This window comes from Corapipo altera, unplaced genomic scaffold, assembly GCF_003945725.1.
Source record: "Corapipo altera isolate COAL_440 unplaced genomic scaffold, ASM394572v1 62, whole genome shotgun sequence".
NCBI lineage: Eukaryota > Metazoa > Chordata > Aves > Passeriformes > Pipridae > Corapipo > Corapipo altera.
Window position 1 is genome coordinate 3,153,014 of NW_020884894.1, and position 25,519 is coordinate 3,178,532.

The 25,519-nt window shown below is 41.6% G+C and overlaps 2 protein-coding genes and 1 long non-coding RNA gene across 5 annotated transcripts; all 3 read right to left on the bottom strand.

Moving 5' to 3' along the window:
* Positions 1-890: 890 nt before the first annotated feature.
* LOC113948814 lies at positions 891-8,427 on the bottom strand. The gene is made up of 4 exons (XR_003528242.1): positions 7,772-8,427; positions 5,991-6,146; positions 4,845-4,957; positions 891-3,604 (listed from the first exon to the last, which is right to left on the bottom strand). It is a non-coding gene; the product is annotated as an uncharacterized LOC113948814 (long non-coding RNA).
* Positions 8,428-11,370: 2,943 nt separating this feature from the next.
* On the bottom strand, positions 11,371-20,720 carry LOC113948811 (carbohydrate sulfotransferase 6-like). Of its 3 annotated transcripts, XM_027646740.1 has the most exons (3): positions 18,176-18,261; positions 17,495-17,658; positions 11,371-13,003 (listed from the first exon to the last, which is right to left on the bottom strand). In XM_027646740.1, the coding sequence occupies exon 3, from the start codon at positions 12,973-12,975 to the stop codon at positions 11,794-11,796; it is 1,182 nt and encodes a 393-aa protein (XP_027502541.1). In that variant the 5' UTR covers positions 12,976-13,003; positions 17,495-17,658; positions 18,176-18,261; the 3' UTR covers positions 11,371-11,793. The 3 variants fall into 3 exon arrangements, with proteins under 3 accessions (XP_027502541.1, XP_027502540.1, XP_027502538.1); XM_027646739.1 differs by lacking the exons at positions 17,495-17,658; positions 18,176-18,261 and adding an exon at positions 20,612-20,720; XM_027646737.1 differs by lacking the exon at positions 17,495-17,658 and having other exon boundaries at positions 18,176-18,357.
* On the bottom strand, positions 20,343-25,396 carry TMEM231 (transmembrane protein 231). The gene is made up of 7 exons (XM_027646741.1): positions 25,211-25,396; positions 24,965-25,134; positions 23,822-23,950; positions 22,384-22,527; positions 22,005-22,086; positions 21,765-21,870; positions 20,343-20,896 (listed from the first exon to the last, which is right to left on the bottom strand). The coding sequence occupies exons 1-7, from the start codon at positions 25,350-25,352 to the stop codon at positions 20,707-20,709; spliced, it is 963 nt and encodes a 320-aa protein (XP_027502542.1). The 5' UTR covers positions 25,353-25,396; the 3' UTR covers positions 20,343-20,706.
* Positions 25,397-25,519: the final 123 nt, after the last annotated feature.

Genomic DNA, 25,519 nt, shown 5'->3' on the forward strand with positions numbered 1-25,519 from the left:
AAAACACTAGTGGTTTTCCCACAGCATATATAGTTGATGCTGCAAGCTCTCTGTAGTAGTTTTTTCTGTATCATATGCATCTGGCACAGTATCCTTATCTCTTGAGCCAGATGGGACAGCCTATGTCACTGAAAAAAAAGCTGTAAAAAATCTGACTGATAACTCATAAGCATTCTATATCAGATCATGTTCTTGTTTGTAAAACAAACAACATACCTCTTTCCTGCCCAAAACAAAAAAAAAAAAAAAGGGGGGAGGTAAATGTTTCTGTTCCAGAAAACACTCAAAGACCAGATACAAAGAAAAGAATAGCCTGCTTTCGGGGTATTTTTAGCAGTGCTGGCATATGCATATATGTTTAGGGAAGCAAGACTAACTTTCCTTTCCCTAAACTTCATTTTCTTTGGAATTATCAAGCACCACTAAAGTAATTCTAGAGGTATCACTGCAAAAAGATGAGATTGTGTTGCTCTGTAAATTTAATCTCATATAAACCATGTAAGAATTTTTTTTAAAAGGGAACAACCAACAATACCAAACAAACCCCAAAGCTTTCATGACACAGTTGATCAGCCTCAACTGACTGGTTGATCCTCTCTATAAAGAAAGAAGTCTGGCTTGCCTAACTCCTGCCTAATTCCTTACATTATATGATTACTATGAGCGTAAATTTGCCCAAGACCATCTCTATTTGCAGTTCTGCAATGGTAGGAAATAGTTTTGTGGTAACCATTTGGACAAATTTCAAGTCCATTAATTGAAGTGATGCAGAGATTAATGATCTGGTACATGGATACTGGTTTGGACATGGAGTTAATGTGTCATAGTGCAATCCAGCTGGTATTGCTTCAGTGACATAGGAAACAGGGAACTATTAACTTTTTTTAACATGCTTTATTATTTGGAAGTCTCATACATCTGAAGTACTGTTATAAGGAGCACCTGTAGGAAGATCAAACCTAGAAGCATGCATTTGAAAGTAAGGATTGTCTGTCATTAATTAAAGATTTCAAAGACATGGAAAATAAAGCCTCTTTTCTTAGCTTTACAGGATTGTTCCACAAAAATGCACATTAACCTTATCATAATACATATAAATATTGTGGATGGACAGTAGAAATCACCACCCCTCCACATGAGACGCACCAAGAAAAAATTGTTATCCCTTATAATGTCACAGACATAAAAGGCCCCTTAATAGAATGTTTAGAAAAAACTCAGTTTATGTCATTATATTTTGATTTAAAAGTCTAAGAATTGCTGTCTCAACAAAACAAAAAGCCTTTCACACCTGTAAATTATCTTAAATAATGTATAAATATATGTAAATTAGAAACTTGTAAACATTTACATTTTTTTCCAGAAGTATCAGGTGCAAATGCAAGGCAAATATAAAATCTACTGACTTATTAGATTACAAATACTACCTCATAAAAAAGCTGTAGTTACAAAAATATATTAAAAAAATCCTAACTCCCATCGTTAGATCTTATTTTCAGTCTACGCTGCTTTACAAGTCCAAAGCCAGATCTCATTTGGACACATTCCTAGAATGGGAAAGTGCTGTTTGTCTTATTTTTACATCAATATTCTGATCTCCTGCTACAGTTTTGCTTTCTGGATTTGTTTCATTAGTGCACATTAAGGATGCCAACAGATAAAAGGTTGTATTTATCAATGGATAGTAGCAGCATAAATATTCTCAGTCTGCTGTCCTCCCACAGGTGCATTTCTCCAAGGATAAGTGGATGATTTTTCTCCAGGCCTCCACAGTCACTCTCTGTAGCAGTGTGCCATTTCTATCCATGAACCTGGGACCACTGGCAGGTGATTGACAGGGACTAAATTCTTCTCACAGACTTCAGTAAGGAACTGTGAGAAGTACACCCACTGCTGACACTGTGTCATACTGGTAGCTGCTCTTGCAAGGACAGTTATTGGCAATACCTCTTGTCTTCCACCCATAATAAATTGGCACAGGTTTATCCATATGGTGATTCTGTAGCCCTTGGCTTTAGTAACTTGGACCAGCAGAGGATGTTGAACCAGCTACAGAGGCAGCCTAACAAAGTGCTAATAGACATGAAAATGAGTTTACTTCTAAATAATAACTTAAATTTAATGACTGGATTAAACGTGATATCTTAATGAATAAACTCTGTAAATGCTGAGGCAAAGCCTGACAAATGCTAATACTTTCACATCTGAATACTGGAAGCTCTGTTCCTTAAGCCTTTATCAGAGCTAGCAGGAGGTGTCCAGCTTCCAGCTCTAGAGAAACAGAAGCTGTTCTTTGTTTTGCAGGGAAACTGGCATAGATTAGTGGAGTCATACAGCTGTACTCCTAGATACCAACCTTGTTGAGCCAGGCTTTAATAAGCACTCAGGGTCATTCAGCTCGTGGCATGACTGTGGAAGATTTAAGTGTCAGCTGTACTATCATTCTCTTTATGCTTGGTTCAAGACATTTTCCTTTAAAGACCTTTTCCTTCATTAGAAATCCCCCCCCAGTATTTCCCCTGGTAACAACATGTGTTAGTCTTTGCCAGTTCAAGCTGGATTTTGGCCACACCGTGGGTCTCCATCATGTGATTCCAAACAAATGTTCTCCATAGACAGAGTGGTTCTGGAAGTGTGTTATGTTTCAGCCCACCTGAAAGGACTGACTGTGCTCACATCTGCTTTGAAACAGTACCTTACTATGTTCCATGTGTATAAAAGAAGTGAGTTAACAGGAGGCTCATGGAGTTGTTATGAGAGGAAATGTTCAGCGCTCTTGTGCTGGGATTTTGTGCTGAACAGCACATGAAGAAGAAGATTATATTCCTCATTATGTTTCAGTTTCATAAAAATAGGGTTCGAGCAGACATTGTATTCACTCCTCTAGTCAAAACTGTATATTCCATCCTGATTATGCTGTGATGGCAGGATTTCTTTCTAGCAGAATTTCAGAGGTATCTGCACACATGTGCCAAAGATTTTTAAATAAGCATGATGTACCTACATCCTTAATCAGATTTGAAGACTTCACACTTAACAACAATAAAAATTAAACCAAACAATACCTATAATGTAGGGGCTTGAGTTTTTGTTTAGTAGAATTTTAGGATGGGAAACATATCCCTAGCTAAACAATTTATCTTGGCATTTCCATTTGGTAAAAAAACCCCACATAACAGTAATAATGTTAATGAGCAATTCCCTTTCCCAACCTATTGAGTCAAAAGTCCACCATGTAACTTCCAATCAAGGCACAAAACCATTTATTGAGTCTTTCTTCTCACCACTTTCTTCACATTCTTCCCCTTAAAAAAAAAAAAAAGTTGGTGTAACAATGTCTTCTATACAAGACATTAACTTTTTAATAGTCCAGTAAGTTGTAGCAGTATCTGAGACTGGTTCTATCTGGTTTGAATTTAGTTAAATTAGATGAACAGCACATTCTCAGCACATCTTTGTTCATTGCCTTCATTTGCTTTGAAGGGGAGGGGATGAGGGGGAAAAAGCCACAGTAGTTTCATGTTTTTCAAGAAACTTTATGTAGAAGTCTTTCACTTTCTCCAGTAGGATCTTCAGCTTCTCTACTGGAGAAAGAATGGTCATTCTGAAAAATAATATTTAAAGAAAGAAAAAAACCAATCCACATTATCTGCAGAACAAACTAAACTGTGATCTTTGCCCAGACCTCCATTAATCTCAGGGTACATCAAGTAACATGTTAAGGTTAATACTTGTTTTGATGTGATTCTCTTATTTCATGCATTTATACTTTAATTGAACTATACTATTAAACTAGAGCAATTTGTTTCAATTGGTTAGTTCATAGGAATTCAAGAAATGTCATTTTCTATTGAGTAGTAAAGAAGGTCATCAGCAAGAAACAACAGCAACTTGATTTCCATAGTTGGGCAGTTATGCCAAATTATACCCAGCTTTTCGAGGTTTAGGAGTGGGCAGTTATCAGGAAATGCACAATCCTTCTTTAACTGAAAACTGAATTCAGATGCACTAAAACAATGCAACATCCTACTGTAGTTTTTACTCCTTTTTTTCCTCCTCCTGCATGATATGAAAATCCCATGGAGTATTTATGGCAGATTGTGTGCAAGACCTACAGAACAGAGTGTTTTTCCCACACTGGTGCAGGAATGGACTCACTGGCTTTTCCTGGAGCTGGATGTACCCAGATATCTCACCCAGCTGGCTGTGTTGCAGAACTACCAAGGCTAAAGATACCTTCTGTTATATTGTTTCAGACTGAAGAAGACTAAATTCCATGATAAATTCCAGCTATCGGTGGCTTGGCTGGAGCAAAGTGCTGGTTATTGGAAGCAAAAGCAACTGAGTTTATGTTCACAGTTTTGGTATCGGATTATTTAGCTCAACACCTTGTTTTGGCAAAGTGAAAAGTTATTCAGTGTTTTTAAGGAGCAGTTCTATAGCGAAAATACTGCACTTCTAATGCAGTTTCTCCATATGGAAACACTGTTTAATCCCCCCTCCTCCCAAAGAATGCAGGGCAATTTTTGTAATTCTATAGCCAATTTTAAGATTAAAGTCTAAGATATTGTTATTGTTTGTAATCCTAGAGAAGGCATTTCAAATACCAGTGTATAAAAATAGAATAAAATTATGTCAGCAAGCTATGAAAATACCACAAAAACCTGAATAGCTCATCTAGCAGATCTAGTCTTTGGCCTAGATCAGATCACAGAAACTGTCCAGTTTAAAGTGAGACAATGTACACTGAAATAAAAATCCTTGTATTTAATCAGAAGAGAAAGTATTTGGATGGTACTTTGCTTATTACTGTTAATTTGATTTCAAACAAACAGAAACTGTACCTGAAATGGTGGGTTCCTTCTCTTTGGCCAAATCCACTTCCAGGTACAACACATACTCCAGTCTCTTCCAGAAGTTTCATGCAATAGAACATATTAGGTGCCACTTTATGAGCCTAAGGAAATGGATGCTTTGAAATTATTGAAGTGAAAATATTCCCAAATATACAGAATTTCATTATTCTTTTTTTTCCCCCTGAAACCTTATCTTACCTTATTAGTTCCTTATTCTATTTACTAAGGAAGGTGAGGAACAGTTGCTAAAGGGACAGTTCACAAGTTCACACTGTGAATTAAATAACAGTACTGCATGGAGGAACAGGGCTGAAGAACCTACACAAAACACTCACTTCAAAAGAAAGGGTTTAGGTAATGTTATTCTCCTTGACTTGCTTATAACTTTTTGTCAAAAGTCTCAAAATTGTACTTAGAAAAACCTAAGGCACTGACATTTGATAAGATTAAATTAATTTGAGAACTGTGTGTTCCAGTTCTGTTGGCAGTTACTATTTTTCCCCCCTGAATTATCTGCTGATTAGGAAGTCCCCAGGAAAGTTCTTAAATACATGCAAGTTATAAACCTAATCAAATAAGCAACTGAAAAACAGCCCTATTTTTGTTCTCAGCTGTGCTGATAAAATTCCCTTTAAAAAATTAGTATTACATATCGGGTATCAGAGCTCTAGTTAGGAACAGAAGGATTTGTTATTTAGTAATAGACGTTATTAACCCAAATGCACAAAGGTAAAATTTGTAAGGAAACCTCCTTCCCTCTTTCTCAGACTTGCTGAGTGGGGCTTCTTTTGCAGGGTCAGTAGAGCACACTGCCATTCCCAATCCACTGCCTCCCTAACCCAGGCAATTGGGCAGCAATTTGGAATTGCACAGGTCCAGCTACTTGTATGACTTAAACACCAGTGTCCTTGGGAACACTCTCACCCTGAAAGCCTCACCTCTGTGATGAAATGCTCTGCTTTGTTTTCCTCACTTAAAACAAAGGTCATGTTATATAGATCATACATAGTCTATGAAGTACTGCTTTTGTAACTACCTGAGCTTACTCTGTCTCTGGAATAAAAACATCATTAGAAATGGCAGGCACAGGCCAGTGAAGGTTAAAATTAATTGAGGTAAAAGTAACCGACTGACCTTTGCTTCCTCAATGGCTTTGGAAGGAATAAAGATCTGTGGGACAGCATACATAGCTCCTTGAAGGGGACTGCAGTGAATGCCTAGTATCTTGTTAAACATGTCTTCTGTTAGTTTGGCTTTTTTGGCAGGATTGTTCAAAACAGTCTCCTTCTCCTGTTTAAAAGGGAGGTCTTTAGTTAGACACATTTGAAGTGGCAATAAAAACTCCAGAGGAAACCATGATGCTTCCCTGGATTAAACATTTTTAGGGCTTTGTTATTAGAGCAAACAATGTTCCAAATTCCAGTTCTGCTCTCAAAGGCAGCAATGCAAAAAGGCATTAGCAGGATACAACTATAAAGTGTTGCAGACAGACAATAACATGCAGAAGTCTCTATCTGTGTGCCTTCTTACATTCTTCCTTCTGAGCATCCACTCTTGGCTGTTTTTAAAGACCACATTGGCTGAACTTTTGATCTGACTCGATAATGTAATTTCCTAAGCCAGACTCAGTTTTCTTTTTACCAGTGAGAAACTATGTGTATACTTTAACACAGATTACCACATTGCTCAGTGTACAGAGGCACTGGATACCTAAGAACAAGACTGATTTTATAGCTGTATTTGAACTTACATTCCTCTTTAGATCTTAGTAAGAGCAGATCTTATTTAGTAATTCTTTTGTCATATTAAACAAGGAAGAAAAGTTGAATTTACTGGCAAGAACACTGATCTGATAATGCCTCCTTAGTATTTTTAAATGTAGTCATATTGAATTAATTTTAAATACACTGCACAGTTCTATAAATTTGTGTTATTACAGCATTGTCTGAGGAGAAATGAAAGAGGACTCGTCTCTGTGAATATTTTGAGTTCCCAGTACTTAGGACAGGTTTAGGAAATGCACAAAAGAACAAGCATGTTATTGCTGACCTCTATGAACTGTGCCTAACATTCTTCTCCAGGTACTGCAGGATTCACTACAATATCCATTGCTGCTTGTCCTGTGACTTGGGGACAAAGGCGAGCAGAAAGCGGCTTAACAAGCTGTCCTTTAATTTCTGGGTGAAAGTAAATGACCTCCACAAAACATCCTCTGCAGCCACATCTGTGACAAAGTGAACAGAAAAGATTGGTCAACTTTGAGTGTATAAATACTGGGAAAGCAATGACAGTGACTGCAGAAGAGGAAAGGCAATTAATGAGACTCTTGCAATATGTAACATGCAGGTTGTTGAAACAGCTCTTACACTGATAATGGTTTAAGATGGAACTACATGGGATGTCACTAAGTCCTAGTATCCCATACAGAGATAAAGGTGTTCATGCAGCTTCCCTGTCAGGTGAGTTAACATGGATTGTTTAATCTTCAGAACAGGACCACATGGCTGCAGTAGCATATATTTCATCAGAAAATTCTTTTTTTTCTATCTCTTCCTCCCCAAAACAACCAAACCCAAACATTTACAGCATTAGACATCCCAGCAATTATTGAGCTGCTCATCTGACTGTTGGAGACCAATTTTCCATTATCACAGGTCCAGACTGCGACTGTAGGATTTCACCTCTGTGGAAATGAGGCATTAGGTGTCTGAAATATATGTGCTTATTATTTAGTACTTTGAAAACCACAGAGCTAATCCATTACTCTGTGCTTTAAATGCTCTTTTTCCTTTTCTTGATAGTTTTTAGTTAAAATTCATAGAAGATGGGGGATTACTTTCAGGTCAGTAACATGAAAGGGCTGTCCAACCAGATTAATGAGGAAGATGAAATAAAAAAAACTAAATCAGACTTACCTGCCCATGTATCCCTTAGAGGTGGAGTGAAAAGAGGCCAGCTCAACATTGTTTTAGTACTCAGGTCCCACCTCATAAAGAATCTTTTTGAAAGAATGGAACTGGCATCCTTCAGAGTACACATTGTCCTGGTAAACCTGAACAGTCAGAAGACATTAATGTGCTCTGTTCTCCAAACTAAGGATAAAACATGGCTTTTTAGAGAGGCAGATCTGAACTGAAGAAACAGTGGTAACACTCAAAACTTAAGAGCTGTTAGAAGACACAAGGTTCTTTGTTAAGTAATAGTTACAGTCATGATACACTTTATATCATGTGACCATAGTTAAAGGTTCAGCCTTTGGAAGAACAGTGAGCTTCTTTGTACACAAGTTAACCTTTACTTGCACATTTAAATTGATTTTCCTTCTGTTTCTTTCATTTGAAGTGGTCTCAGCTTCACACAGGTCTTCAGGTCAGTTCCAACAAAGTTCTTCCTTGTGTTCCCTACACTTTCTCTCTAGTTCAAATCCAGATCAAGCCACCTGTTATACTGATCCTTTGATACTAAGAATCTTGAATGTTTGTTCATGTCTTAATATGATAACAGAGAATCCATTCCCTGTACCACACATGGAACAGAATTACACTTCATATGAGTACTCTCAGCTGTGCTTTTGAGAGAACAGAATATTCCATTATCTCATCAGCCAGAAGAACAAGTTTCTCTTCACAGGCAAAGTGTATCACATCTTCAATGCACTTTCTGTTTTGCACCTGTCCTATAGTTTGATTTCTGAAGCAAGAAGAAAGTTAGCAGAGCATAGATATCTATATATCTAGATATTTGGATAGATATCTTTTCACCCAGACCTAGTAAGACTTCAGCTTTTCAACAAGATATCCCTCTTTCTCAGAAAAGTGCTATTGAACTTAAGAATTCAGCTCACCAAGTATGAAATTAGGGAGCATTTTTGGAGGAATGATGGTTCAAGGTAACTTAGTCCATCTCAAGCAAAGGAAATGTGAAATGACTTATTAAGAGTACTCTGTGTATAACTTATAATTTTAAATTATAAGTTATATAATTATATATATAATTATATAATTACCACACATGAGAGGTAAGTGGGATCTAGTTTCTCACTGATCAACCTCAACTACTCAAAAAACTAAATTCTGAGGGAGGCAGTGGTTGCCATGGAGTTCAGAGAGTATCTTTTGCCTCTGAGAAGCAAAAGGCTACAGGTCATGCCAGAGGCAAGATCTTTCATAAAGACCAAAGGTGACTGAAAGTCATTCCACAAGTCTGCAGAAGTTCAGTGGAAGCAGTGGCTTCAAATGGGATCCAGTGAAGTGAACCTGCTCCCTACTCTCTGGAGTTCCACAAAACTGAAAAAATATTTCTGAAAATACAACATACTGTCCTACTTAGAGCACTTATTCTAGAATTCAGCTTTACATATTTGATGTGTATTTAGGATTTGCCTGCAATGACAAATGAATGAAAAAGAAAAAAAAATTGGTCTTAAAACCCATCCATTAAACAAAATTCTCAGACCCATGGGATTTCTGGGGTTGATGGTGCAGAGAACTTTTGGGTTGCAATACACCTCGGCTTCATTCAAGACACAGCAAAGTTCATTCACATCTAGATCCCAGCAATTTTCTTCATCCAAATAGTAGTTCACCTGGATAGCACCTAGTTCAGATATAGCTGCTGAATATAAGGGATATTGTGGTAGAGGAATCATCACTCCTGTTCAGGAGTTTCCACCTCCTGAGATCAGGATCTTTAATACTGCCTTGTGAAAAAAAAGTCACACACCAGAATTAATAGTAAACTCTGGAATAAGTTACTGATATTCCTTTCTTAAAAACTCCAGAGTTAAGGTGGATTTCTATTCCAGAAGCATACAGTCATCTTCTCATATGAAAGGACATTTATTTATTTCAAGTTGTTACTGACTGAGGATAGTCTAACTCATCTTAATGGAATTCCTCTGCATGTCATGGCTTCCAGTGATCATGCCTGATTAACTGCAAAATTTAGGAAAAACATTCTGAGCACAACGCTAGAGGGAAAGCTGGAAACAGGAATATCAAGATCATGATCTTTCTGCTGTGCCCAGTTATAAGCAAAGAAGCCTCAGCTAGTTCTTGCTTGTTGCCTTCCATTCACTTTATCTCACTAACCACAAGAGACCAATAAATAAAACCAGAAATTAGAACTGGGGCCTGTGCAGATTCTCCTCTGGAACAGTGACCTGTTTTAGATTAGGAGCAATTGTGGCCAGCTGGGAACAAAACTGCAGTTGCATTATGTTTCCATTTTCAAGACCAAAAGTCTGCATGTCTTGGAATGGAAATATGTAGTTTATGCCCAGAAGATACAGGCAGAAATGTAATGTTTGTGCTAAGGTTAGTCCAGAAGATTTACCTCTGTGTGTCTGTGTGTAGGCTTTTTACATGTGAATTAAATAAGAGTGCATTTGGTACAGGCAGTAGAGAGACTTCTTGCCTTTATAACCAAGGGAGAACTCTGATGTACAGGTGCAATCAAAGCAAGCATCCTTATCAGCATTTAACTGACAGCGCCCACACTGCCCAACCTGCTCAGGTGCTGCTCCCCTCTCCTCCGCTGCCCCTCGGTACAGGGCTCGTCCCTCGGCACCCTCCTCCAGCAAAGCTCCATCTTCAGGCACATTCAGGTGCTCCCCCAGGCCCTACGAAATGCTCTCACTGTAGTTCCTTGTAAGATGCCCGGGGACCACTCCCTCGGCCTCTCCCCGCGAAAGGTGCAGCGGGGTGACTGCCGAGAGCTCCCCCAGTAGGGCCCGCCCCTCCTCACCCTCACGGCCACACCCGGGGCTGCCCTGGCTCCTCCTCATCCTCACGGGCCACACGCGAAGGGGTGCAGATGTGCCTTTCCGCCAGGAAAGGCATCCCTTTCCCATTCCCCGCCCCGCTCCTCCCCTGGCGCACCTCCCACTGCCCCCCGGGGCTCCAGGGCCGGCGCCCGAAAGCAGAGCGGCGGCCGGGCCGCAGTTCCGCGCTTCGCGCTCCGAGCCCCGCCGTGCCGGAGCGGCGGGTCCGCCCCAGCCGTGCCGAGGGCCGGTCACCGGGGGGCGGCAGAGGCCGCCGAAACACAACCGCTCCCCCCCCAACTGCGCATGCGCGGCTCTCCGCGCAGTGCCGGAGACGCTCGGGAGTCACTGCGCATGCGCCCTCTACCCCCCGCCGGGCCCGCGCGCGGCCCAGTCCCGGAGCCCCCGCCGGGACCGAGCGAGCCCGTCCTGCCGCTGCCGCCCCTCCGGGCACCTCCCGGCCAACTCTGTGTCACAGAACGCGACAGGGACGCCATTAACCAGCTGTGATTCTACTCAAACCTTCTTCATGTATTTTTGCTTTTTGCACTGCACGGCGACATCACATTCAAGTATCTGATTGTAAACGTTGCCACTCCAAGGAAACCACTATGAAATCTATCAATAAATTAAGCTCCCGTTTAAGCCCTTTACAACAGAACTGCTGCGGTTGCCCCAGCTTTTGGAAAACTTTTATGTTAAAATTTAAAACATCTAAAGAAGTCTAAAAAAAATACACAAATGCACAACAACTTTAAAGGAAAGAAGAAAGTCAAATAAAGGAATTTAGTATCTACTTCATTCCATTTATACAAATAAAGAACTGTGATTCTTAAATATATAAAACATGAAAACAGAAGTAAACTATTATCAATAAAGACATCTTTGAAAATTCACCTTTTAACAGAAAGTACTTAAACTATAGTACTTTAAAACAATGTGAGCAGCACAGCTCAGTTGTATATTTGCAATCTGACAATTATCTTGCCTTTTTTTGTTTTTGAGGTGTAAGAAACTCAGGAAAAAAATACTTCTTCCATTAACGGAAAAATAGTAGACAGAAAGACACTTAAAGTCATCAGCCAAGGATTTTCCAATTACTATATGCTGAGCAGTAGAGAAACAGTCAAACATCTACCCTGCCCCACCCCCCCCCCATCTCTCAAAAATAATGTTTCAGTGCTTTGGATTAAATGATAACCAACTGAATTGATTTTGTCGTCTTGGCAACACTAAATCCAATGTCAGATCTCTTTGTTCTTTTTCGGAATCCACCAGCTGATAGCCAAGCATGTTTATAGCACCTTTGCAAACTTCCTGTACTTTCTTAACTTTCTGAAAGGGAAGAACGTTTCTCCAGGCCTGTGAAACACTAACTGCATCTCGAGACGTGATTTTGAAGGCTTCTTTTTTTTTTCCTGGTCCCTGTCCATGTGTGATATTATAGATCCAGCTTTTGAGCCTGGGGGTCAAATTAAGATCTGCAAATTTGTACATTTCTGAGATTTCTGATAATGGATCTCTTACCAGATCTTCAAAACGGATCATTAAATAGCGATTTTTAAGGAAATTAGGTGGTTTTAGAGTAGCCGTTTCATAAATCTGAACATGACTTCTACAAACCTCTTGCATTACTCTGTATTTGCTGTCTTCCACTTTAGTGCCATTGGTACTCAAGACAATTCCATTGTCACGGGCTAAAGCTTTCACTGATTGTTCCCGTGACTTAACGACTGCCCTGGGGTCACGGACCAGGTGAATAATTTTGAGATTCAGGGATGGGTCAGTGAGAAGAGGGTAGAGGACCTTCAAGTCAAAGAATCGAACCTCCTTGATGACAACATGGCTGTAAGTTTTACAGGCTTCCTCCACCTTGCTGAACGGATACCGTCCACAAAGAGTCTTGCAGGCCATTTCGCTGGTAATGTCAGTGCGTTGAAAAGAGTCACAGGCAGGAGCTGAGCACAGAGCCCGACTCACTGCCCACTGGAAAAGATCGGATAAGTTTCTTTTCCAAGGCATGTAAGCATCAAACACAGACATGTCACACAGGAAGACCGACCTGACTAAGTCCCGCACTGCCATGTGTAAGACTTTGGCACTGTTCTGAGACATCGTAACCCACACGTGCCACGCTGGCTCCATCAGGTAGAAGACGCTGGGGTGCTGGCTGAAAAGCTGCCCCACAAAAGAAGATCCCGACCGCCAGGAGGAGAGAATGAGGATGTGGACTTGTGATGGTTTCTCCTCAGCCTGAGGCATGAAACTACTGTACCGGGCAAACATGAAGAGTAAGAATCCAGTCTGAACTGTAACAAAAAGTATAACGACTGTGCTAGGAATCCGAATCCTTGCCATTCTCACCGAGGAAGAGCAATAGGAAAAGCTGAAAAAGAGAAGAGAAATGCTGGTGAACCATCGCTCCTGTGGCACAATAACAATAAAACTTACACAATAGAAACTCTTGCATTAGTAAAACCTTCCTTCAAATAGGTGGGTATGTATGTGACACTAACTGCTCACTTAACCAGTTGCACTTGGAGATAGTCATCTGCAGGTGACAGCTGTTAGAAACTGAAAGGAAGTAATGTGTGACAGTAAGATCACTGCACAAATAAGCAAATAAGTAAGTGTTTGATGTTGAAGAAAACCTGGGGTTGATGCAGCTCAATTCTTGGATTTAAAAAAAAAAAAATCTACGAAGTACACAAAGCCCTCAATTTGAATACTGGTAAATACTGCCAAGGGATAAAAAAAAAAAAAATCATTCTGAATGACTCCACTGTATTTCTGTTTCAGTTTGACACTACAAGGACTTCTATCCCCTAAAAGGAGTAGATGGGAACATCAGTAACTGGCTGCTGAAATAAAAATCATCTTCTTTTCTAATGTGAGTGCTGTACCCTGCAGTGGCAGTAGGCTGCTACACCAATTGATGCTTGTGCACAACCCTCTGTTTTTCAAACTGCAGAAGATAGGTGAAAACTCACAACCTGAAGCCACATCTGGCCACACAGGATAAAATGAAAAAGCAGCTGACATGTGTCTTTGGTCTGGAGCGCATATACCCCAAGACTGAATACCCCAAATTTGCACTTAAGGGAATTACCCATTTGGGAGTTAGAAATGACTAGACATATAGAAATGACATATAACTCCTAGAAAATTTTAGGCATGTCAACCCCAAGTGGAACTGTTTTACTTTGAAGTCAAAGTTCAAGCCACATGCATTCCTTACAGCTTTTAATGAGAGGTTTTTGGCACCTACCCCTTTGTGCCCTCAGTTGTGCAGATTCCACTTGTAAGCAATCAGTGTAAGTTAAGCAGGCAAGGTATTGGGAAAGTACGAGTCCTCATGTATGCAGATCATCTCCATATTTGCTATCTAGCTGCATTTACACAATTTGTTTCTTATTACAGTGAGAGAGACATACCAACACACTCTGGACTCTTGAAACCATGTAGACTAGCAAATATATATACACACTCATTTGACATAATAAAATGCATTAAGTTCTTAGTTCTGATGGGCCCACAATAATTCTTCAAGACAATATAGCTGAATACAGTAAGGAGTGAAGATCAAGCACAAGGACAGTCAATGACTTCTGTAAAAGGAATACTGAAGTGATTGTTGCTCCTCAGCCTAGAAAAGAGGCTCCCTAGACAGGGAAATCACAACTGGCCTGGAAGGAACAACTGCAAAAACACACTCTCATGACTGCTCGAAACAGGAAAACTGGGGGAATTGAATTAATGATCTCTCATTACAAAACCTTTTTGTATGCTGCATCTTAAAAATATGAAACTCCGCCTCAAAATGCTGTGGCAGCAGAAGTATACAAGAGCTCAACAAACTATTACATTGATTAAAAGTAAGTAATGGAAGAAGAACCTCTCAGGACTCACCAGAGGGTGCTGTTAGGCCAGCTCTTTCAGCACAGAAAGGCAATATGCCAAAACTGCATTGGTTACTAGGTGAAACACTAGTCTGTGACTTGCTCTGCATTGCTTCACCTCTCCTTCTGCCAGTGCCCTCCTCCTTTGCCAACAGCTCAGCGGCACCACCTGTCCATCCCAAGCTCCTCTCAGGAGAGCCAAAGAGGGGCTCGTTCTGCCTCCTTTTTTCTTCTTTGCTCCACAGTGGTGCTTCCTTGGCTGCACCTGCCTGACCAGAGCAGGCCTGCTGACCACAGGCACGGGGGAAAGGGCAGCAGAGGGGCCAGATGTCCTTACTGCCACTCCAGCTGCCACCTCAGAGACAAAACTCTAGCAAGCACCTCCTCATAGACTCATGCAATCATTCTGTCCCCAAGTGGCAAGGGAGCTACAACAGGTAGAAAAACAGACTGTGACAGACAGCAATTTGCAGCACAGAGCACTCCAACACCTCTCACGCATGAAGTATGGCAATACTCGGTGGCACCACAATACATGCTTTTGTAAATAATGAATACTGCTTAGCATAAATTATTTTAATAAGAGTTACACTATTATTCCTTTTCTGTGATAGTAGCAGTAGTACTTCTTTTGTGATACTGTTTCTTCAGGGAGAGTTCTGGCAAAGAGCAGAATAATCGGAAGTCTAACCCTCACAAATTCTTGAGGCACAATCATCTCTTCGCAGGCCAATACAAATGTTCAAAATGTGATCTGAAAAGCATCTGCATATATGGCTTAGTTGACAGTTCTAAGTCAAGCTCTGTCACTGGGCTTGCCTGCTAACAGCTACTAATGGAAACAAGATCCTGGACTAGATGAACCCTGGGACAGTCCCAGAATAACTATTCTTCCATAACATCCAAAGGAAATTATACAAACTGGCCAACAGAGCAATCATTTTCTTCATGACTTAAACTGCCTCTCATAGACTGCTGAGCTGCAGGGCCACTAGCATCTGCCACTGCTTGCCAAGAAACTAGATACAACACAGAAAGCTATCCAGTTTTACCAAGCAGGGTAAAAATACAGCCAGTGGTAGCAGGGCTTGTTTTCTAAAGAAAGCACTTTTCAGATCCAGAATGGCAGAAAAGAGAGAAAGAAACTGTGTAATGGATGATTATTTAGCTCTTGCTTTCGGGAACTTTTATTCATTTGTCATGTAAGTCATGTAATGTTGGAATTGAGTAATGAGATCTTTGCAGGTCATCTCTGAAAGGAGTACAGTTTCTAAGTAACTTCCTTTCAGCACAAAATTCAACCTGGAGAGACCTAGTAAATTATCAACAATAAGATTTATAGCTTAAAAATAAAAGATCCTCCTATTTACACTGCTCAATTTTTTTTTTCTGGGATACTAAAAAGATGGTAGAAAGACAGAAAGAGAGTGCCTCACATTAGAGCTGTAAAGAAACATGCTCTCTCTTTGAACTTGGGACAAAAGGCTGGGATGAAAGACTCCCTCAGAACCAACAGGCCTAGGTCTGCTTTGGGAAGACTGAAAACCCTGGCTGGAATAAAGCAAAATATCTGAGTGAGGAATTATAAATACCTGCTCTCCTACAATGGCTTCTGAGCAACTGAATTTTAACTGTCTTTGTCAGTCTTCCTTGGCCATTTTGAGTCTAAGAAAAGGTCCAGCACACTTTAATTTAAAACAGTTTATGCAGCACTTTTAAACCAAAGTCTTTATAGATTACACAGAAATTACTTCAACTTCATATAATGTTCTCAATTAATTTCCCAGATTGATCTTTTCCACTGAAAAATTAATACCTTTTGGTAGCCAACAGTGATTGTCCTGTATGCTTGTCATACACTACATGCTGACTTTTCAGAGCAATCATACAAGATGAATATAAGTATCACCTATGTACTTACGATTCACCAGATGCAGCAGCACTGACTGTAAAAAGAATGATAATGGTAAATGTCATCATGCATTTTGTAGAAATAATAGGAAAATATTTGTGCACGGCATGATAAAGAGAGCAAAGATCACCTGGAGGTCTACTGTCCCTCATGGAGAAGTTTACTCACTACATACTTCACCTATAAGACATCAAACCAATGCAATCACCACCAGAATTGCTTCTATGGGCTCAACATTAGGAACACACTTTGCTGCTCTAAAAAGTGAAATGCAGGAACGTGACAAAGCTGGTCAAAGAAAAATGCACAACAATATTACTAGTAATTCTTGCTGTAATCACCCAGCTGACAAAATATCCATTTCCAGTGTTCTTCTGCAGCTAGAAATCACACACCTTCATAAGGCAAAAGGTTACTGTATTGCCAACAATATGCAGATTGATCTTGGAGGGTGCCTTCTGTAACTGCTGCTACTTCAAAAAGTTAAAAGTCTTTAGCTGACCAATACTAAATAGTTGAAATTCAAAAGCCTGCTTAATTTTTTTAATAGAACAGTGAAACTGCAACTAAAACAATAAAAGTACAATAAATGTACTGTAATAATTCTGAATCATAACACTATATTAGAATTCCAGCTGATACTGTTAATTTAGCTTTTGGAAATGTACTTCTTTTCACAATCTAGGGGCAAATGAGGTTGGAACAAATGTTTCTAGGCAATCATCAGGCTTAAATAGTTTATAATACAATTAAACGTACCATGGATTTAATTACATGACCATTAAAGTTCTTTTTTTAAAAGGTAGTTTCCTTTGGGTTTTATTTATAATTTTTGGAATTAGATAAAGTTGTCCAGCCTGAACAAAAGGCAGTGTTGAGGCATAGCCCTACACCACCTGTTTCTCCATGCAATGCAGCTGAAGATCACAAAGCGTTTTCAGCTGCTAGAATTACTGGTGTTCAAGAAATGAGGTCTGCTTAGCTGCAATTTTTGTTAAGAATTTTTACTATGGCAAAACTGGAGTGACAAAGAGACACCTACAGTGACTGAATGCTATTCACTTACTTGAGACTCTGTCTGCAGCAGCACAATAATGTCCTCAAATTCAAACCGTCCTAGGACGAATGGGCTGAGGTGTGCCCTGTGTGCCCCACTGAAGCAACTGTTGCAACTAATAAATAAAGACAAATTCTTCCGACCGGTGTGTGACCTTCACCTGGAAAGAGAGGCTGGACACAATAGAAAAATGGGAAGGGATTTCCCGGAACGACGGCAAATGTTCTCTAAAGCACCTTATTTCACGACCTAACTCTAGCAAACGAGTTAACCACCTCAGCCATCTTCTCTAGGGGAGAGGAAAGAAGAAGAAGAAAAAAAAAACCTAACCAAAAAAAGGTCTGATTTTCGACAGCTTGACCTCTGTCAACAACCGACTACACCTCAACCAACGGCCGCGGCTCGAGGCGGTGCGACACCGGCTCCGCCGCACCTGGTGCTCCCGCTACTTCACCGCCACGGGCAGGGGCGAGGGCGGACGGCTCAAAAACATCCCCCGAAACGCAGTGCGAGTGCGAACGGCTCGAATACATCCCCCGAAACGTAATGAGAGTGCGAACGGCTCGAATACATCCCCTGAAGCGTAGTGCGACTGCCTGTAAGCACCGCTGAGACCGGAAAAAACGGTCTGACCGCGACGACGAGTCCCGTGAACAGCCGCCACCCCCCCCCGCACCAGCCCGCCCGTACCTTCCCGCCGCCACCGCCGCGGCTCCGAGCTGCCCACAGAGACAATGAGCCGCTTTCAGACGTGGCCGAGGCGCCGGGGCAGCGGGAGGAGCCCGGGAAGGAGCCGATCCGCCCCGCTCCCGGAGCATCCCCGGGCAGAGGCGCAGCCTGGCAGAGGCGGCCCCGCCCCGCCCAGCACCGGCTGCCCGAGGGCTCGAGCGGCACCGGCGCCCGCCCCGCCGCAGCCACGAGCGCCCGGCCCGAGCGCGGCACCCGCGGGGACGGCTCGGGCCCGCCTGCCGCGGCAGCCCCCTCCTCTTCCTCCCTCCCGTCCTTTTCCTCCCCCTCCTCCTTCTGCCCCCAAGCCCGCCCCAGCCCCAGGCGCACAGGGCTCGGCGCGGCCGCGTCCCGCTCGCCTCAGGCGAGCAGAACCGGAGGGTCCTGACCCTGCAAACGGCCGGTTAACGACCACCGGGGGCGTTTCTTTTATCCCAGCTCCACGCCTTAAGACTCCTGAAGCATGGCTCTTAAACGACCACATTCCCACTTCAATTTATGCATAGGACCTTTTACCAGATGCTTACTTTTTCTTCTTACAGAATCACTTACAGAAATTTGATTAATCCTAGCAAGCCACTGTGTCCTTCCTCAGTGAAGAGCATTTAGGTTGTTCTCTGGCATATGTGTACACATAAGATCTGTGTAGTAGCACTGTGGCGGATGGCACTGGTTTCAGATATTTTTTGTCTTTTTATTTTGGGTCGCTTAGAAAGCTAAAGGAAGAGTCCTTGCAGACAGCCTTCTGAGAAAGGCTCTTCCTTCCTCAACCTCCCTTAATGGTACTTGCAGCAGATCCTCAAGTATATTTTTTCCCTGTAGTTCAGTTTATTGCTACAGCTGAAAAATGTTATCTTTTTTCTACTGCTTGTTTACTTACAGTAGTAGAATGTCTCTTCAAGCTTGAGAAAGGAGTCAGAACTATGAACCAAGAACTATTTTCAGTATAACAGTGATCCAGGAAGTTACCACAGCAGAGGTATCACAAACAAGTTTTTTTTCCCCTGCTGTGGTCACACTTGCCTTTAGGGCTCCTTTCACCCTGCATTCACTTACTAGCCGCAGTCATGAAACACAACTCTTTCAAAAGAAACGGAGGGATTGTTTCAGGTCATACTAAACAGTTACATGCCACTGGCAAGCAAATAACTCTTTTTGATTTCGTCCTTTTAACTTATACAGTTCTCCACTTAAATTACTGTAGAGGATTTTTTTCCAGCTTTCTCTTTCTAAAGGAAAAGAGAACATAAGAATATTTTAATCTGTCTTTCCTAAACCAGACCTATTCTCCATTTTTTATTTCACATGCATTCACTGAACTGTTGCTCTGAGCAGCATCACTTGTCATAACTTAATGTGAAAGGCTACAATAGGAGATAACAGTGGGACAGGAATTACTGAAGTCTCCCAATACTGTTGTTTGCTGGCACTAGTCTCTTCTATGTTCCTGTTGCTACCTTGAACAGCTTTCTGTTCAGCTTGGAGGAAGACTGTTACACATTCCAGTTTTGTCACAGTACAACATTCAAACCCTTAAAATGAGGTCCTGTGGCCTCTCCAGAGATTTCTACCCCTTGCTTATGCCCACCCAAATGCTTGTGCAGGCACATAACAAGTTCATTCAGGGAACTGAGTCATCTGAAAAAGTGATTATATTTGGTAAATATCATCTTCATCAGGTGATTATAATTTTTATCAGTTCTAAGCTATTTAAGTTCTGAAAGTAATTAATCACTTGCTTTGGAACTCTAAAGCTTCTCTGGTAGTATTTTTTGTTACTTTTCTTTCAATAAATACCAGGCTTCTCTGTTTTACTGTTCACAATTCACAATTAATGGTCTAGTGCTACAGTAATAATGCCAATAGTAAATGGTTGTGCAAACCTTGCACACACTATCACCCACAACCCGGTTTCTCACATCAACCTTGAATTTATCCATCATCCAATTTAATAACTAAATTGCTGAGCATGTATAGCCACATAACTGTGGCTGTACTGTGACAGGAGTGTCTCTGACCTTAACTCACCCATACATTTTTTCACATTCCTCATATTTTGTTTCATTTCATAGTGCACATAAATGCATGTACAAATAGCTCTGGACAGACGTCTAAGACAGAAGTGAATTAATTCACAAGACAGTAAAAACAGTTTATATTGTTACTTTTAGCATATTATTTTCAGTCTTCAAGGTGTAGCAAAATTAAGATAATGCAAAAGCAGACTCATTGCTTCCTACTGGCTTTTAAAGCATGGTCCAGTTGCAAGCTCTTCTTTAACTCTTAATTGTCAAAAAAATTAAAATTTTCAGTTCCAAAGCAGTGTTCCCAGAAAAATTAGATGAATGAACATGTATTTAAAAAGGAAGCACAAACAGAGCATACTTGAAACATACTTACAAAATTCTGATCTTCCAAAGTAAAAAGTGAATAGAGAATAAAAGCAGGTGACTATTTTTGAACTGCATTTCGTTAAAGTGTTCTCAGGCATCTCCTCAGGACTGGTGCTGTTTGTAGGATAGTACTGGAGACACTGGCAGAACTGATGATACTGGAATTGTAGTCAACACCTGATTCTGGAACAAAAACATCTTAATCCTACCAAACACCCAAAGAAAGATAAGGAGGATGCTGACATACTGGATCCAGGCAAATTTAATAATTTCCCAGAATCCTGGCTGATATTTAAAGAAAGTCAAGGAGTGTTAATGAAGAAGCTTCTGATTGCAATAAGTAAACAAAGGAACTCAGAAGCAGAAAGGCACAAAATCTGTTAAGATATCAGTTTTTGTAGCAAATGCAAAGCCTCTGAGCCACAGGAACACCTAAAAGCCTTTCACCACAGTAGGTAACAAAAGCTGCAGAGAATATCTGTCCTAGAAAACATTTAAACCAATTCTGGGTAAAGTACCTATTTTGTGCCTGACTCACCAGAAAGTTGTTATTCGTAATAGTCAGGCAGGTAAACAAACCTCATTAAGAAGTATGCTCCATACAGATTCTCTTAAACACAGGCTTGTTCTTGTCTGAGAAAATGAGCAAAAACATAATTAACAAAGTAGTATTTTGCAAAAAAAAAAAAATCAAGTCTGCTTGCATGTGTAACAGATGTAACCCCTCCACTGTGGGGGTTATTATTATCTTGCATACATATTTCTAATGATTTGCTTTAGGTCCCAGATTACAGGACCATGTTTTGCTAGTGGCATCCGTGACAGACTGGGACAGCAGGTGCTGCATGAGCAAAGCAAGATTCACTAAGAATATTCACTGAAAATGGCTAAGAAACTGCCTTAAAGGCCTGTTTAGTAAAGCTGAAAAGCAACACGAGTTCCCAGTAGAGAAAGGCAGAAAGTGGTTAGGCAAGTAGAACCATCTGGAAGAATGGACAAATAAGTATTTCATTAACTCCAGAACTTCAGCATTTGCTTAGCTAACAAAGAAAAAGTTTAGAAACAAATCTAGAAGAAAACAGTTTTCACTTGGCCTGTAGGTGAAGGCCAAAATAATGCAACCCAATTATGTCACAGTTTATGCAGTTTTCAAAGGATATAAAATAACTTCCACTGGATAATGAATAGTGGCATTAATGATAAATGGTGTATCTGTTGCTCTTCCTGTCATCCAAACAGGGCTGGGATCTGAAAAGACTGTTGTCACTAAAATGGGGAAAGGAAACATCCAGGTTAAGGGGCTTTTAGGTCTTAATACAGGACCCAAATACCTCACAAAACATCTGCCAGTATGTGAACTACTACTGTCCTGTAGTTCACAGCTGCACATTCAGGCTTACCATTTCTATCCCAATATGCTGCAATGATGTTTGTTAGATCATAGTCACTTGCAAAAGGACTCGTGCCATTGACCACAGACACCTGTTACAACAAGGAGACACTTGCATTATTTGTCCAGTCTTCGAGACAATAATTGTACTGAGTTTCTTACACAAAGTAACCATGCCCTTGAGGGAATGCACGTAAACATCAGACTGAACATCTTGGCAGAATAACCTCTTCCCTCTTTTAGCCTAACAGAAAAACACCAGTTCCAAAGTTTTAGGGTTCACTCTGTGCAGGACTACAAATAACCAGGGTGTCACCTGGTTAACCAGGTGATACCAGGAGGATAAAAGGGGAGAGGAATTGATGGGGAAGGGAAAAACATTTCCTCACATTGTATCTGGTATCCAGTCCACAATGGTTAAGTAATTGCCTCTGGTTCAATTTCAGGTCTCCATTCATATAGAGCCGAGACCCTGGCACAGGAGAAAAAAACTGAAGAAAAGCCATGCTCTGCATCACAAATGTTGACATTCTCTGGAACAGTGAACACAAGAGAAGAGAATTTAGGCGGGGACACACACCCCCCCCCCACACACACACATTTCTACCTCTTTGTATCTACAAATTTTCTGCATGGATTCGATATTTTTCTGACTCCCAAGTTTCAGATCATTATATTAGTCTAAACAAGGGAACACCAAATAAAAAATATTTTTATTTTTTTCGTGAAGTGATCTACCTTAGTTATTGCATACAAAGTTCCACAGGAAATTCAATCCAACAGTCTGTGGTTAATGACAGTATTACATGTAAAAAGCAGCAAGATGACTAAACACAGTCCTTGTAGACACACTTTAAAAAACTCAGCAATCAAAATCAAGACTCCTGCTCTGCAATAAGGACAAAATAAAAAAGTTCCTCAGCTCTTATCAACCACTCTACCTGAAGGAAAATTTTCACATTTACAGTAGAATAGAAGTCTTGAATATTGTAACTCTGCGAGACTAATCACTGATCTAATACTTCAGCCCAAATTTAGGACTGTTGGGCCTTTATTCTGGGCCTCACAGGTTTAAGAAGTTTTCTACACCACTTGTCCACCTGTAATCAGCAAGTCTCTTGGATAAGCTCAGCCTAATCTCCCTAGAAAAACAACTTCTTGTCTGTGTGGCTGCATCCAACCCAGCTCTATATTATTGCTCCTTTCAGATGTATCCATGGGTTTTTGTGCACTGAAGTTTTACTTGTTGCTTTAGGTATTAATTGTACTGCCACTTGAGATACAACAGCAACAGAATTGTATTGTCTTGTCTTCTTGTAACACTTTCTTCCTCCTCCCCATTGCAAGATACAGAAAATCCTGGTAGATCATTACCAGTGCTTCAAGAGTTGTTAAGTAAGCAAAATATATGGAGTTTTTGGCTGTTGCAACAGGCTGCCTCTCCACCTCAGAAAACTAACTGGTTATGTCAAGACACAGCAGTGTGTAAGAATGCACATCCTTCTCCCTACTGCAAGACTCTCAGTTATTTCCTGGTGCCACTCCCACTGATACTCACTGTTGTGCATTTCTGTCTTCTATGCTGCATGACAACCCAAGAGAATACAGATCTTGAAAAACATTTCTAACAAAGTGTATCAAAATACACAAGCTAGAGCTAGACTAGGAATGACTCAGCAGAGGAGAAAATTAAATATTTGTTAGTAAAATAAACATTTTAGATAGGAATTTCAAATGTGAAAAGTTTCTTTTCATCCTTTGTATAACCACTACTGGAATATTACACTGGGTCTATACATCACAACAAACATAACTAAAAATGCTCACATAAAGCTGGTAGGAAAAGAGTAGAATCAGCTGAATGCCAAATACATGCTCTGTAGGTTGGAGTGGAAGTTCCAATTCAAAATGCAACTGATCCATTTTGCCATCTTGATTTTTGTCTTCTTCTCTAGTCTAAAAGAATATGATTTTTTAAAAATACAGGAATTTCTGTTAGAAAGAAAAACTGAAAAGGTAAAACCCCAGGGGACCTCTACAACTGCAGCATGCACAATCAAAGGAAGCAAATAAGCTGCAGTGTTAGGAAAGAAATAAAAAGCTGCTTGACTTGATAGACCAAGAACTAGAGACAAGGAAGAAGCCTGCAATGTTGTTTATTATACTACATCTCATATGACCCCCCAGGAAGGGAAAGCTCACTAGGACTCTTCAAAGTCTTTTCTGCCCTACACCATTCTGACCACCTCCCCAGCGTCCTACAAAGCATGTCTTAGTGCTGGATCTTCTGTCAGACCCTGTGCAAATATGACAGGTGGTCAGGCTTTTGCCTCCTGCCACTGCAGCATGCCTCTTTATGGCCTCTGTACTCCAATTCCTGGCTGTGAGCCAAGGCTTGCTACACCTCTATGCCACAAATGCCCAGTACCTCAGCTATTTGCAAGCATAGCAGGACTCATAACAGAGGCAGACAGAAAAATAACTGCCACTGTGGAATCCCAGAAGGAACAATGACTGCAAGGCAAAGGCTATGTGCTTTAGGAAGCTCATATATGCTTCCAAAACTAGGGCCTACCTAGCAACCCATGCAAGTTCACATCATGATAAGCCATGTGGCCAGGGGAGGAGAGCACAACTGATTTGAGGGAAGTAAACTGATGTGTTCATGCAAACCACCAGTAGTGCTTAGGAACATGGTTCAGAAACCGGTAGTTTGGTTAATGGTTGGACTTGATGATCTTAAGGGTCTTTTCCAACCTAAGTAATTCTATGATTCAGCAGCACTGAAGAGGGAGTTAAACTGGACTCGTTAAAAATCACTTCTCCCAAGTGGATTCTGATGTGAGGCTCGAGGTTATGCGTGAAGCTGCTGCTCCTTGAAGGCAGCAATGCCCACTCGTGCCTCGAGCCGGCTGCCCCACTCTGCAGCCCCGCTTCTCGCCGCTGCTGCCGGGCCCCGGGCAGGCCTACCGCCAGGAGCGGGACTCGGAGCCGGTCCTCCTGCAGCCTGTTGAACGCTGGGAACGTGCTCCACGCCAAGAAGCTGCCCGGGCTGGGCCCGATGGTGGCGACGAGGAGAACCTCGTACCGGAACTGCACAGTGGGCTGCTCCAGGTACGTGCTCTGCTTCAGCCAGAAACCTGAGGGCAGAGACAGCACGAGATTTCAGGGCCGAGCCGGGCCCGGCCGAGCCGCGTGGGGTCGAGTGGCGCTCACCGTGGCTCCGGTAGGCCACCAGCAGCGGCGGCACATAGGTGAGCGCGGTGATGAGCAACAGCGCCAGTGCGGCAGCGGAGCAGAGCCCGGCCCGGTAGCGCGTGTAGAGCGCTGGGTGCGAGAACAGCTCCACGCCAGCCATGGCGAGCGCTCCGCGCGGGCCGCGCTCCCGCCGCGCAGCAGCGCGGACTGACGGGAACCCCGCCAATCAGCGCCGAGGGGCCGGGCGTGCCAGCCAATGAGCGCACAGCTCCGCCCCCGGGGCCGCGGGCCGCGTGAGGCGGGACAGCGCCGGCGGCGGGAGGGGCC